This window comes from Euleptes europaea, chromosome 7 (genome assembly GCF_029931775.1).
Source record: "Euleptes europaea isolate rEulEur1 chromosome 7, rEulEur1.hap1, whole genome shotgun sequence".
Lineage (NCBI taxonomy): Eukaryota > Metazoa > Chordata > Lepidosauria > Squamata > Sphaerodactylidae > Euleptes > Euleptes europaea.
Genome location: NC_079318.1, coordinates 74279719 through 74295142, shown reverse-complemented (window position 1 = coordinate 74295142; position 15424 = coordinate 74279719). Strand labels below are relative to the sequence as shown.

The window sequence follows — 15424 nt, the reverse complement described above, 5'->3', positions numbered from 1 at the left end:
TCATAAGGCTTTAGGCTTCCTTTGTAGGGTTAAAATCTCAGACTAACATATCTGTAAATAAGGAAGCTGCCTCAGTTCAGAAGACTGAATTCTAAACACAGCTAAGACAATGTAACCTCATCTAATATTTATTTTCCTACAACATCACCAATACAATTTACAACAGAGTTTCTCTTAATGATAACACAGTACTACCTGCATATTTTTCTTTGACCGCTTCATCCATAGACCAGAAGCAGTGATCGTAGGCAAACACCTGCATAGAGATAACCAAAGACACAACTTATTTATTAAAAAAAATGATTAGAAGAACCCAGAATGAAGTTTAAAAGCTCTGATTAGCTGAGAAAGGCATAATTTGTTTGGGGTATTCAACAACACTTCATAAAAACATCCAAGGCAGATTACAAAAGAAATAACACTGATCGCAGATATAAACAAATAAACCAACAAAAACATACTCCTACAGGTAACTGCCAGTTCACAATTCTGCTGTGGGACATCTTAAAACGTTAACAGGGGCTGGATTTTTAATTGACGAAGGGTTTTAAAGACTCACAGCATCTGTGTCATCAAACCCAGGGTCAGATTTGGACTGGTCCTGCCACTTCCAATAGCTACCCCACCCTATGGTTTCCTGTATCCTGGGTCTGGCGAGAACCAATGCTCTCGGGACCAGTACCCTACACATCGAGATAATGGGGTTAAATGACTTCCAAATCCCACAACTGTTTGGAAGTGACCTGAAAAAGGGACCAAGTACAACTGCACACATGCTGACAGAAAAAATACATGTGGGGCCTGAGATATGTATTCCGCATAGCGCTCTGTCATAGCCTTGCCCAACATTTGAGGAGACATTCTGTAACAGTCCGCTGGTCTTCCTAACCACACAATGCTGTGTTTGACTTTAGGCCACATATAAAACTGTTCTTAAAGGAGGAACAGAAAACCTGTTGAGAAGGGAATTAATGAACATATCTGCAGATATACAGGCTTTCACATATCCGTTGCGAAATGAAAAAAAGGGGGAGGCTGGTAAGCAGCAACTGCAGTCCAGCACTGGGCAAATATGAGAGAAAGCTTTACACACACACACAAACACACACACACACAGAGCACAACTGCTTTTCCTCAGCTCAAAGCTCAAGCTGTGACTGGTTTCTCATTTGTTCCTGTGACTCACGTTTTGGAGGCCAACGCTTTTCATTTTACAGTAGAAAGGAGCTTTTAGATTGCATTTAAAAAGGAAGAGCGACAAATGCTTTCGCTGAACCCAGAGTCCAATCAATTATAATGGTTCACAAACACATAGACCACAAAGCATGAGTGAAAGTTCTTTACCTTTGGTTGACTCCTGAAGTTCCAGGAGGGGAAACAGTCCGAACATGCAAGAAAAAGAAGAGGAGTGGGGGGGGGGGGGAAGAGAAGCTGGTTAACACAAAATGATTTTTTTAAGACAAAAGAAACGGCAACCTCAAAATACATTAAACAACAGCTCTAGCCGCTTCCATCAATACATGCTTCCAATTTCAGCTCTGTATGTGGAACGACCCCTCATGGTGGGCTATCTGGCACCTAGTTTACTAAGCCCTAAGTGCAAGTAAAAACCTTTTTTTGCCTTGGCATTCCTTACCTTCTGCAATGTTGTGACCTTGGCTGTTTTTACTCCTCTGCTTTAATCAAGGTATATGATTGTATACAGGGATGTCGCGGGATGACCAATATAGAAATAAATAGATTAAATAATTGGAAGCAAAAGCCCTTTATGCAGCTCAGAGAAGCAGCCAAGGAGCCAGTTCAAAGCATTTGGTAGAGTGGCGCTGATAAGCCCTTGTACCAAAATCTGGGGATACAATCTGGTCTCTGCACTGCCACGTTAGAACCTGTGGCCTTTGCATATTCTTAGCTTGCTTTGAAAGTCAACCCAAATGGCTTGGAGCTGCATAAACCATCCTTATTTCAGTATCAGGTAGGTAGCCGCGTTGGTGTGTAGTAGAAGAGGAGTGCTGGAGTCCATTAGCACCTTAAAGATGTCCAGGGTATGAGCTTTCACGAGTCAAAGCTCCCTTTTATCAGACCTGATGAAGGGAGATTTTGACTCTCAGAACCATATACCTTGTTTTTAAGGTGTTACTGTATTCCAGTAATGTTTTTATTTCATTATATCACTGCAGATCATTTAACACAGCTGAATTTGCTCAAGACCCCCCCATACTGAGTCAGACCTAACATGACAAACTGGGAGGGAATTACAGGGAGACAGGAAGGCCCATTTGCTCAGATCAGAAAGCAAGTCTAACTTGGAAGCCTTTGCAATGATTGGAAGGTCGTAGTGGGTCTCCCTGCAGCTTCCCCTTAGGTTAAAGATTGGTGATGATGCGCAGGCTGAATCCCTGCCCAACACAGTCGAAGAGCCAGTGGCACAGCTTGCTATGCAGAAGGTCCCCAGTTCAATCCTGACTTTCTCCAGTTAAAAGGTTTGGGTGATGTGGAAGGCCTCCACATGAGACCCCGGAGAGCTGCTGCCAGTCAGAGTAGACAATACTAACCTTGACAGACCAATGGTCTGGTTCAGCATTAAGGCAGCTTCATGTGTTTACCCCTTTTGCTCACCCAGTTTAAGATCCTCCAGACTTGAACCCTGACACATTTAAAATCCTCCGCAGACTTGAATCCTGACATAGTATGCGATTGAACTTTAGTTGGGTCTGCCATGTCTGAACACTGGCTCCCTCCAAGCCGTTACATCACACTTGAACCCTTCCTTCAACTCTTACCAGGTTTAGCACCTGAAATGAGACTCCTGGGAATTTGTATTTACAGGAACAGCACGGCAGAGTTACAAGGAAATGGTTAACAGATTCAAGTCCAACAGCACCTTAGAGACCAATAAGGCTTTCGGGGTATGAGCTTTCGAGAAAGGGTAAATTTTGCAGTTTGCAGAATTTGACTACCAAGTGCCAGGGTCGCCTGTGCACATTAAGCCCCCTCCCCCAAGACTTTATCTCCTACCGGAACCCCAAGACAGACTTCTGTTATTTCATGGCCTTTAAACAGGAACTGTGCATATTAATATTTGGTGCCTGAGATTAAAAGCAGCAAGAAGAATATAATTCCCGCAGCCTTTTTCCGCATATGTAGGCTTCAGAAAGGGATTACGATGTGTAAAACAAGCAGCTCAAAAGAGTCTACAAGGCCAATTTGAAACAAACATTGTGTTCTTTCCACAAATATGAGCGTGTGCACGTTTGGGCGCACAAAGAAACACACAGAGCCTCATTTACTATTCATCAGAGCAAAGGGAAAAAAGGAAGCCTTAATGAAACCGCAACAAAGTGCAGTTGTACACGTTGTGGGAAATGAGATTCGTGCATACGCACTGGTATCTGCCCCTCAGCAGCATGGTCATAAAGGCAAGCTTCATATGGCCATAATTCAAACGAGCACATATACCCTGATAACATCCATGGATCTTCTAGCCTAGATTAGAATCACTTCATGAATACACCAAATGTAGTGTGTGTGTGTGTGTGGGGGGGGGGGAATTAATCATCTCTTATCATGATTATGAGTACAACCAAATCAGTAGTAAATATTCTTGCACTTAACAGATACTTTTCTGCTGTGACAGTGCGCTCCAAAGCAGCAAACATTAAAAAGACCTAATCAATCCATTAAAAGTCAATGTCGAATACAATTCACTGCCCAATACAAACCCCCAACAAGAATGGTCCCATGGTCACAATACAACTGAAAATTGGCACCACTTTGGGTCTCCTTGCAAAAGAAAAAAAATCTTTAATGGACTGCAAAAATCAGTTAAATCCCACAAAGTAAAAACCTGAGCTCCTATATTTAGCGCCATGTTACCTCCTAATCTTAGTAAACCCAAGTATCCTTTGTCATCTCTAAAGCATTAAAACTGTGGACTGAACAGCATGTGATGTTGTGGTTTCACAATCAGATCGCCAGAGGGGTCTTTATCTGAAAGAAGCACTTGAGGAAGGGGAGGATATGGGTGGGGCTACAGAGCTTGGGAAGTGAAGCATTCAGTTCCTCACTCAGCAATGTTTCCCAGATTGAAACTGCAACTACAAACTGGGCTGTCATAAATTTCAATATGGGGAAAGACAAAAGGTCCCTACATTGTATTACCTCCCCCCAAGGATTTAAAGCAATGGGGGAGGGGCATTTTCAACTGGGACCCCCCACCCACACTGCAGTGGCCCCCAATTCACATTGCAACCCACCCTGCAGCTAATTTACAGTCCTTACTCCCAAAGTCACATGTAGCTTCGCTCCCCTCCCCAAATTACAAGAGGAAACAACTATTTATATTTGCATAGCATAAATCCAGCTTCCTGAATTGCTCCTGTTCGTGGTGTAGCAAGGCACTTTCAGACACACACACCCCCGCCGCCGCCAGCTCCATATATTTCAAATTGGAAGGAAAAGGAGATGAGCGATACCGACAGACATTTAACAACTTTAAACACAACACGGAGGAGAAACGAAGCTTGTTTTCCATCTGGGAGTCATCTGTGCATGCCTGACTACAAGCTTAAATCCCCATACTTCATATTCCCACACTATTAACAGTATTAATCTCAGATAATTAAGCAGTGTTGGGAGGGGACACACAAACACACATGCTTTCCTGGAACCATCTGCACAGAAAAGTTCTTCCCAGATAAGACGTCACATGTTTGCTTTACCTTCCTGCAACACAAGGACGCACACCCTCCATCTCCCCGCCCCCATCCATTAAAACGCTACTTACAAAAGATTAGCTCAGTTTTTAGATCCTGCCTGTCAGCCATAGTATGGAGCAGGTATACTTTGGTTTACGATGCGAGCTTCATTCAATTAAAAAAAAAACAACCCACAATAGATTTTAAATGCAACAGCAATTAGTGAGTCAATATGGGCAAGCGTGTCTCACTTGAATGGGAACAGATGAACATACTGAAGAAGAGGAGAAAAGCCATAAGCAACGGCTGCCGGGCTTCGGGAGCCTTTCCTTTTTGTGGCAGGTGTGACAAATCATGTGGTGTTTTTGGGTAGGGTTCCTCCAATACCTCCTTAGCAATACCCTGGTGATTTATTTTGGGGCAGAAGAAATATGTAAACTGAAATGGTTCGATTATACCGCCAGAAGCCATCATTACTAACAGTGACGGGGGGGGGGGTTATAGAGAGAGGGAAGGCAAGCTCATATCGCACAGATCTTAGGGGTGGGGAGGGAATGCAAAGCACTTCTCCCCGCTCTGTGCCCAAAGGATACAATGAACCATTATATAACGCTCCCAGTTTGGGTCCTTCCGCCAACACTGCCCATAGGAACTATAGCTTCCGAGGTCAGTTTAGCTCTCTAAGTGCAAATCGGAATACAGATCCACTTCCTTCTGCACAGCTCCACCCGGGGCTCTGCGTGATGCTGGCTGCGAAAGACTCTCCAGCTTTTATTTTATTTTATACTTATATGCTTCATTTACAGCCCACCTTTCTCACCAAGGCTCAAGTCGGACAACAAAACAAACACAAAAATTCAGACAGCATAAGGCATCCTAATAAACCATGCAATCAGACTAGGATTACAGAATTAGAAAACCATGCAAACAAAAAGCTGTTCAGGGCATGATTACAACACATAGTTAAATTGTGGAATTCCCTGCACCAGGATGTGGTGATGGCTGCCAACTTGGAAGGCTTTAAGAAAGGAGTGGACATGTTCATGGAAGACAGGGCTATTCATGGCTACTATGCATAGTAGTCATGATGCATACCTATTATCTCCAGGATCAGAGGGGCATGCCTGCTATAGTAGGTGCTTTGGAACACAGGCAGGACGGTGCTGCTGCAGGCGTCTTGTTTGTAGGCTTCCTAGAGATACCTGGTTGGCCACTGTGTGAACAGACTGCTGGACGTGACGGACCTTGGTCTGATCTAGCATGGCTTTAATTATGTTCTTATGAGATACCATAACACAGAAAGTGGATTACTAAAGTAGAGGACAATGCATTAAAAGCAAGATGATACATACAACACTGCAATACACTACAATCCTAATTCCCTGTAAATGTCCTCTTGAGCTGAATTCTAGAAACACACCCTCATGTTTAGCACTCTTTGCAAAATGATAGATTTGTGGCAGCCTTCTTTAGGCAGGCCACCCATAAGGTGGGATCCACAACAGAAACACATGTATGGGCCAATGCTGATCATACCCATTTCCTGTGTGCCTTCTTCAGAAGGCTTTGCTCCGATGAGCAAAGCACAGCAGCAGAGCATAGCAGCAGAGGAGGTCCTGCAAGTATGTTGGTCCAAGGCTAAGAGGCGCTTTGTAGGTGATAACCAGTGCCTTGAGCTGAACCTGTTAACTGCTCAGTAAACCAGCTGAATGACTGCAATATGGGTGCCATATGCATGCTCTGCCCAGCAACCAGACAACACCATTCCATACCAAATGGAGTGCACCCAACAAGATCCATGTAGAGCGCATTACAGCAGACGAGCCTTGACACTGAGGTGGCATGGATCCACATAGCTAGGTCAGCTGAGTCAAGGTAGGGGACATCTTCCAAGTCTTGACGAAGCTGGAAGAAAGCATTTTTTGCAGCCACATTAGCGTTCTTCTCCCATAATAATGACATAAAAGAGGAACTGGAGGAACGTGGCTATATATATAATAGGCACTTAGAGTGGGTTTTGGGGATTTTTTTTATTGCTGAGAGCCAGTGTGGTGTAGTGGTTAAGAGCGGTGGTTTGGAGCGGTGGAGACTGATCTGGAGAACCAGGTTTGAGTCCCCACTCCTCCACATGAAGCCAGCTGGGTGATCTTGAGCAAGTTACAGTTCTATTAAGAGCTCTCTCAGCCCCACCTACCTCACAGGGTGTCTGTTGTGGGGAAGGGAAGGGAAGATGATTGTAAGCTGGTTGGGTCTCCCTTAAGTGGTAGAGAAAGTTGGCATATAAAAATCAACTCTTCTTCTTAATTCAAAACCAGGTCCTAAAAACCCACTTGGAAGGGCAGGGCAGAGAAGGCAGGCAGCCTTCTCCCTTCCCCACCATAAAGCACTGCCTTAAAAAAAAAAAAAAAAGCTTATCAGCCGTCTTCCCCCAGCAAACACTAGCAAGGCAAAGGTCACCCAAAATGTTCACCAAAGCAGACTGGAGGCAGCTGAGAGCCACAGGGGGTGGGGTGATAATTTGCTTAATTTACTCCGTGTGCAGAGTTCGCCTTGCCATGTCACAAAAATCAGACTTTTTCACAGACACACACATGTGCACACTCACAATGCCCTGATTTGTTCCCCTACCCATATCAGAGGCAATGTTCACCCTTCGCTGTTTGTGTCACTCAAAGTCAGTCACTGTTTCACAGATGGAAGGAAAGACGGCCATGGGGAACATAAGAACATAAGAAAGGCCCTGCTGGATCAGACTAAGGCCCATCGATTCCAGCAGCCTGTTCACACAGTGGCCAACCAGGTGCCTCTAGGAAGCCCCCAAACAAGACGACTGCAGCAGCACCATCCTGCCTGTGAGAGTAGGCTAAGCTTCGTGTGACCTAAATTTATGGAAAGAGCAAAGCCCCGACTGTCCATGTCACGAGAGGAATTCTTGGTGAAGCCTCGATAGAGTTATACGTCAGATCCCTTCCTTTGGAATTCGGGCAGCCAGTTTTATGCCCATTTCCAGACTCTGAAACCAATAACCATGTTGTTTTTACTAAAGCAGCAGAAAATCAGCAACATCCCTTGATCCTACAAAGGAAACTTCTTTTGAAAAGCTGCACCAAACCCAGAAAGACCTGGCCAGGGAGGGGGGGGGGAGAGAAATGGGAAAAACAAGCAAGCCCAGATTTTAGTGACAGATGGAGATAAAAGCCGAGGAACAATCAGATCGAACCTTAATACCAAGTAGAAGCTGCAGTGATATTGCAACAAAAGAACAAAGTATAGTGTTAAACCAAACACGTCTGGCTTCTCCACAGGCACTGCGGGCTGCATTTCCAGCATTTCAGTGGCCTATAAGACCAGTTTGTGAAAGGCTTTAACACGTCTGCTGAAGTCACATTCCTCCAATTCTCACACACACTTGTCCCTACTTTCAGCATTTAGCTGGGAGGGCTGTCAACATCTGTTCCATTATTCTCCCATCCACCAAGAATAGCTGGACACTGGACTGGCAATTCCAACTGCCTTTTGTGCATTGAAGTCTACAGAAACACAATAGCTTTATCCCATTAATTAATGGCCATCCTTGCTTAGGGATCCTTGCAGCAACAGCCCCTCTCTCTTGCTGGGAAATTAAATACATTTATGGAGGAGGAAAGGACAGAGGGCACTGCATCTTATCAGGTTAGATTGTTAACTGTATCTTTATTCTGCTGGTCTAGGAAGGTCAACAGGACAGTCAACACTTATCACTGGCACCGCTAGCTGGGTCCGAGTTCACCCATGAACACATGAAGCTGCCTTATACTGAATCAGACCCTTGGTCCATCAAGGTCAGTATTGCCAACTCAGACCGGCAGCGGCTCTCCAGGGTCTCAGGTGGAGGTCTTTCACATCACCTCCTTGCCTAGTCCCTTGAACTGGAGATGCCGGGGATTGAACCTGGGACCTTCTTCATGCCAAGCAGATGCTCTACCACTGAGCCATGGCCCCTCCTCGTGGCTCTTGCAACACTGGCAGAGCTTGGGTGTGATTTACTACTGGCTGCTGGCAGCCTTCCATTCCAGGGCAGTGGCCAACCGAGAACTTTCCCATTAACTTAAATGGCCAGTCCACTCCTGAGACTAAGGAGGGGAGAACACGACAAGAGGTTTATTCAATAATGCATGGTATAGGGAAAGTGAATAGAGAGGCCTCTTTCACCTTCTTCCATAATACCAGAACTCACAGTCAACAAAACTGATACATAGCAAATTCAGGACAGGTATTTGTTTACTATATTTTTCTACTTCTGCAATTCCACGCACTACTTTGTTTGACATATCATAGCTGATACTTTTTTTTTTGGCATTGTTTCCAACTCTGTAATCCTAATCTTGTTGCACGGTTTACTAGATATTTTTATGCTACCTGACTGCACAATCCGCTTTGAGTCTCCGTGAGACTCAATAGCAGGCTATAAAGTAAACAGATTACATTTCGGTTTAGGGCATCCACTACCATAAGATCTCCTGGTGGCAACTAGCTAAGGTAATTTTAAAAGGGGACCAAAGGGGAGGATAGACACAATGGCTAAATAGAACTTCCATGTACAAAGAAAGTATACCTCTAAATAACAATTGCTGAAAGACAGCAGGAGGGGAGAGCCTTCACACCCCGTTCCAAGGATATCTGGAAGCATTTGGATGATCACTGCAGAAAACAGGAATCCTAGATCAGTGGACTTTTGGTCAATCTGGCAGGACTCCGCGGGTCTCCCAAAAGGTCCTTCTGGCTCAGCGTGTCATTCAAATTAGTATTCAGAAAGGAAGCCTTTCGCGGCCAGGCTTTCTGATACCCTTTAAGTGGACATATGAACCTGAAGGTGCCCACTTGTTGTACGTATACCCCACCACTGAGTTCCAAGCCTTCCATGTACACCTGTCTTATACAACAACTTTCAACACTTAACTCGTATACATTTAGCCCACTGTTTTTGCTACACACCGAAAGCCTGGAGCTGCCAGATTCTGTGCGCAGTTGCAAATGTGGAGCTTTCCACACCTGTTCAGAATACACACAGCCTTGCCTAGATTGACATGACCCAACCTCTGTTGCAGCCTTCCTCTCTGAAAACCCCAAAAAAATTCACTGATATTTTTCAGAGATATTTTTTGTACTCCAAACGTGCACTGGTGAAAGAATATCAAAAAGACGCAACACCTTACACAGCAGCATCTGACTTTGAAGCCCTTATTTTTGCTGAGATTAGAAATGGGGCATTTATAAACTCATCGCCACAAATATCTCGCAGGCCCCATTTCATATGATCAGCACCATTAAGCGATTCGGTAAAAATAACGGATCTTTAATTGTGAATTTATTCTCAAACTGTTTAATACATCACAACCAAAAAAATATTTCCATGGAATCTAGCTCTCAAACTAATTCAACACAGTTTAACTTAAATTAATTTACAGCCAGTGTGATGGGGGGTGGGGGTTAGAGTGTCGGAGTAGGATTGGTGAGACCTGGGCTCAAATCCCTCCTCAACCATGAAGCTCACAGGGCCCAACCTTGGTCCATTGCCGATCTCTCAGCATAACATGAAAAAGTCCTCTTCCATCTTACCTCCATGGGACTGCCATGTTACGCAGAGAGAACCGGTCCCCTATGCTACCCTTATCGCAATCTTTCTTCAAGCAGCTCCCGCTAATATAGATTGTTCTCCCATTCTCCATTATATCCTAAAAAGCATATAAAGGTATCTTGGACCAAGACAGGCAGGCCGCACTGTGAGCTTCATGGCAAAGTGAGGACATCAACCTGAGACTCCCTGGTCGTAATCTGATACTTTAACTGCTGCATGCCATACCGTGTGCTCCTGGGAAGAAGGGGTGGCGTAATAACAGGATACCTATGGTGCTTTCAACATCCAATGTGCTTCACATCTCTTATCTTGCTGTAATCTTTACAGCAACTTTGTTAGGTGGGCCAGGTATTGTCACCCCAGATTGCAGTTGGAGGAGTGTGTTAAGATTTGGGGGAGTTGGGGGAGTGGGTTAAGATTTGAAGAAGGTGGACTTGCCTAAGGCTAAGTGTGGCAGAGCCGAAATTTGAAATGGGACCTCCCCAGTCACAGCTCACTCTATTTACACTGACGCTCACTCAGAGAAGAGGAGTTGGTTTTTATCACTTTTCTCTACTGAAAGGAGTCTCTTACAATCACCTTCCCCTCCCACAACAGACACCTTGTGAGGTAGGTGGAGCTGAGAGAGTTCAGAGAGAACTGTGACCAGCCCAAGGTCACCCAGAAGGCTTCACGTGGAGGAGTGGGGAATCAGACCCAGTTCACCAGATTAGAGTCCACCGCTCTTAACCACTACACCACACTGGCTAAGCCCTGTTCTCCCTGCCACCAGTCCCATGTTCTAGGAATGTAGGCAATTTCTTTAGCAACAGGAATAGTTTTATCACTGCTATGGGCTCAAGGTTGCAGTAAGTTTTGTTTAGTCCTCCCCTTCACTTCAGATAATGAGGGCTGGCCAACCCTACATGCTCAGACGTGCTCTGGTAGTTAAAAGGATTACAGAGCTATGCGCTATTGATTGTGTGTGTTTGGGAGTGGCATGAAACAGTCATGTGGTACCGCTGCTCTATCAGCCACTTTGCTATACCAACCCCTGTAAAAACAGTGCACACAAAAGGCCAAAAATGCAGTTTACATTTTCCATTACTGCTGGATTCACTGCAAATGCAGTCTTTTAAGGTGTCAAAACTGGCATAATTTTGGCAAACACACTTGCCACATAAAGCTCGAATTAGACCTCGGTTGCTTCACAGCAAGTTACCACCCGCAATTTGCAATATTCAAAGTGAAAATAAACTGCGTTTACAGATCAGTCATTTTTCTGTCACCGCAAACTACTTTAAGAGATGAACAAAGGCAATCTACTCCCTCCCCTTTTCCATGCTCACATTGTGGTTAACGGAGAATGACAGGCAGCCAAGTGCTTGGAAAAGCTGGGGAGGGCGGGGGAAATGCCAGTCTATGAAAATCACGCGTTTAAATAAGCCTTGGCAAACACAAGCCACCTAAAGCAACAAGGTTAAATGATCTTAGAAAATAAAGGGGGAAAGGAGATGATTTTATTTTACAGGAAATACAGGAAAAAGTACAGCTTTGTGTATACCAATCTGGAAAAAGGAAGTTTTATCAAACAGGGGGATGTGCTGATCACACTGAAAAGGGCTTCAAGGGAAATCAACATCTTAAAGGAAACCGGGCTGCAATGGAGCAGCCAATTAATTATTAAAATTAGAGTCAGTGGTGGACCCCACACTGTGCAGGCCAAACCCCCAAGGTAGCAGGTGCTCATTTTCCCATGTAAGCACAACTAGGCCCTGGAAGCAGAAGTGAAGCGAGGACACTTGAAGAGCAGGAAAAGAGGCAGAGGACAACCACAAGGATCAAGGGGCTGAAGCGCCCTGCCTACAAGGGGCAGCTAAGGAGTTCAGGGCTTTTTCGTTTGGAGAAAACACAAGTGGGGGGGATATAAATCAGGAGGATGGGGAGATAAGTATTTTTTCCTTTCATATTGTATTAGAACTTGGGATCTGTCAATGAAATTTAGGGGCAGTAAATTCAGCAAATGCAAAAAGGAAGCAGTTGGTTCACCCAATCCATAAATCGATACAATGTTTTGCCACAAGATGTGGTGACAGCAACCTGAATAGGTGCATTTCAACTGGGATTAGGTAGGCGAGGCTGAGAGACTGTGACTAGCCCAAGGTCACCCAGCTGGCTGCATGTGTGGAAATGGGGAAACCACCCAGGTTCACCAGATTAGAGTCCACCACTCTTAACCACTACACCACACTGGCTCTGTGTCTAGAATACCAGTTGCTAAGAAAAAAAATGGAGGAAGCACTACAGCCTTCTGATGCCTTGTTTGTGGGCATCCTGGAGGCTTCTACCTGGCTACTGTGGGAAACAGGATGCTTGAGTAGATGGAGCTCTGGCATGTATGTGTTAAGTGTTGTCAATGCACTTCTGACTTTGAATCATAGAGTTGGAAAGGGCCATACAGGCCATCTAGTCCAACCCCCTGCTCAATGCACGATAAGCCTAAATTATCCCCGACAAGTGTTTGTATAGCTGCTGCTTGAAGACTGACAGCGAGGGGGAGCTCAACACCTCCCTAGGCAGCCGATTCCATTGCTGAACTACTTGACTGTAAAAAAAAAAAAATCTTAATATCCAGCCAGTACCTTTCCGCCTGTAATTTATATCCATGCCACTCTTCTCTGCTGCCAAAGGAACAGCTCTCTGCCCTCCTCTAAGTGACAGCCCTTCAAATTCTTAAAGACAGCAATCATGTCACTCCTCAAACTTCTCTTCTGCAGATTAAATATTCCCAAATCCTACAGCCTTTCCTTGTAGGGTTTGGTCTCCGGGCCCCTGATTTTCCTCTTTGCTCTCCACTGTACCCGCTCCATTCTGTCCATATCCTTTTCAAGTGAGGCCTCTAGAACTGCACACAATACTCTAGGTGCAGTCTGACCAATGCGGTGTACAGCGGAAATATGACATCTTGCAATTTAGATGTTATGCCTTTGTTGATGCACCCCAAGATCGCATTAGCTTTTTTTGCCACTGCGCCACACTGGCTACTCATATTTAGCTTACAGTCCACCTGTACCCTAAGATCTTGTTTACACACACTGCTACTCAGAATTGTCTTCCCCATCCAGTATGCATGTCCGGGTTCAGGCAAGCAACAGGCAGCAAGTGTAGTCTAAGGCACAGTTCTTCTTTTAATGTTAGCTGCCCTGAGCCCAGCCTGGGCCAGGGGAGAGCGGGATATAAATTAAAATAAATAAATAAATTGCTTCCATGCTAATTCACTCTTCCCTGGCTGCGTTTATCAGGGAAACTCTGATCAGGAGCAGGTGCCACTCCTCACCCTCCTGAGTCATCCACAGACAGGTGCTACCCATCACTGGCTGGCCAGCCGATGTGGCTATCAGCCCTGATCTTGTGGTGACTCAAGCTCGCAGGCTGAGGTTGACCGGTGTGCTGAGCTGCCAACCGTGTGCTATGGTCCTGCGCCTTCCTTTGGGCTCGCCTTCTCCGGCATTCCAAGGACTCTGGTGACCCCGGGGGGGCGGTGAGGCTGGCGGCTGCAGTCTTTCTGTTCAGCCTCGAAACCTGGACTGAGCGACTGATGGACTGAGAGACTGATGGCTGACTTCAGCATGAAACTTCCCTTCTGCAGCAGTTTAGCTTTGTTCTTGGTATCTTATTCATGACTCCTTGATCCAACCTCGGACCTTGTGATTTCAGACCTGTGTTATGGGCCAGACAGGCTATCTGTCCAGGCTGACTCTTGGAAAGAGTGGACTTTGACTGCTGGAGGATTACAGCTGGAAGGGTAACATCTGGTAATCTGCGCTAATGTCATTACTGTGTAGTTAGTCCTTTTGATTTAGCCTTTGTTATTTTAATCCTCACTGCTCACTGGTTTTTTTTAGAAATATTCTTTCACAGTTTTAATACATCATTTCAGTTATATTTTGTGGTGTTTTGTCTTCAAGTGGCTTCAATCTAATTCCGGTACGTTGGTCTAAGTGGCTACACCTACCAGGTTAATTGTTTTGTGCAATTCACGCTGCAAGTGGCCTACCTTGCAGGGGTGACTTTCTTGACTTTAATCCCAGGAAGCTTGCCCCTTGGCTTCTGCTTGATTGGGTAGTGAAAAGGGGCTGGTGGCACCTACTAAGACTGGTGTGAGGACTCATACCCAGTTTTCTTGTAATTCAGGGTGTTGCTAGCCCATCCCAAGAATCCCGTGGACTAGGGGTTCTTGACAATGGGGAATGCTATGAATTATCTTGGTCACCACTGACACATCCCTACCCTTAAGAATCTCTTCTAGCTCCATTATGGTTGTCCTTTCCAGTCTCAATCTCCTTCTGATTTCTTGGTTGCAGTCTCTTTTGGTTGATGATGGAGCTAAGGAATTTCCTCATTGTCAACCTTGAAGTTGTGTAATTCCCCAGTAGTCATTACTTTTGTCTTCTTGATGTTCAGCTATTATCCTGGTTTGACACTTCCTGCTTTAATCCTCATCAGTAGTTATTTTCAGGTCTTCACTATTTTCTGCCAGTAATGTGGTGTTATCTGCATATCTCAAATTGTTAATGTTTCTTCCACTAATTTTCACTCCACCTTCATCGAAATCTAATCCAGCTTTTCTTATATGTTCTGCATACAGATTGAAGAGATAGTGAGATAAAAAACATTCTTTTCTGACACCTTTGCCGATTGGAAACCATTCTGTTTCTCCATATTCTGTCCTAACAGTAGTCTCTTGACAAGAGTATAGGTTACATATCAAAACAATCAGATGCTGTGGCACACCCATGTCCTTTAAAGTCATCCATAGCTTTTCATGATTCACATGGTCAAAACCTTTGCTGTAATCTATGAAACACAAGCTGATTTTCTCGTGAAATTCTCTCGTATGCTCCAGTAACTAACATAAATTTACAATATGATCTCTAGTTCCTCTTTCTGCATCTAAGACGGGGTGGGGAAGGGGGAGAGAAGCCTCGGTATGCCTCTCAAGCACCAGATAAAGCATCAAAGCAAATATTGCGAATGCAGCCCCAGGCAGGATTCACTAGTCCAAACTTGACAAAAGTAAAACTATTCTGCATACCACTAAATAGATCATGTATCCGTCATATACAACGCAATG

At 44.7% G+C, this 15424-nt stretch overlaps 2 protein-coding genes across 2 annotated transcripts in view; one reads left to right on the top strand and one right to left on the bottom strand.

The window, feature by feature from the left end:
• The window catches only part of MSRA (methionine sulfoxide reductase A), a 504699-nt gene that overhangs the window by 143764 nt on the left and 345511 nt on the right, over positions 1–15424 (top strand). The gene's annotated exons all lie outside the window — the stretch shown is intronic.
• KIF13B (kinesin family member 13B) overlaps positions 1–15424 on the bottom strand; it is a 158118-nt gene that overhangs the window by 102438 nt on the left and 40256 nt on the right. Inside the window, exons 3-4 of the mRNA XM_056853957.1 lie at positions 1345–1357; positions 196–256 (exon numbers count right to left, since the gene is read on the bottom strand). Of these exons, the coding sequence (XP_056709935.1) occupies positions 196–256; positions 1345–1357 (74 nt within the window). The remainder of the gene's footprint in view (positions 1–195; positions 257–1344; positions 1358–15424) is intronic.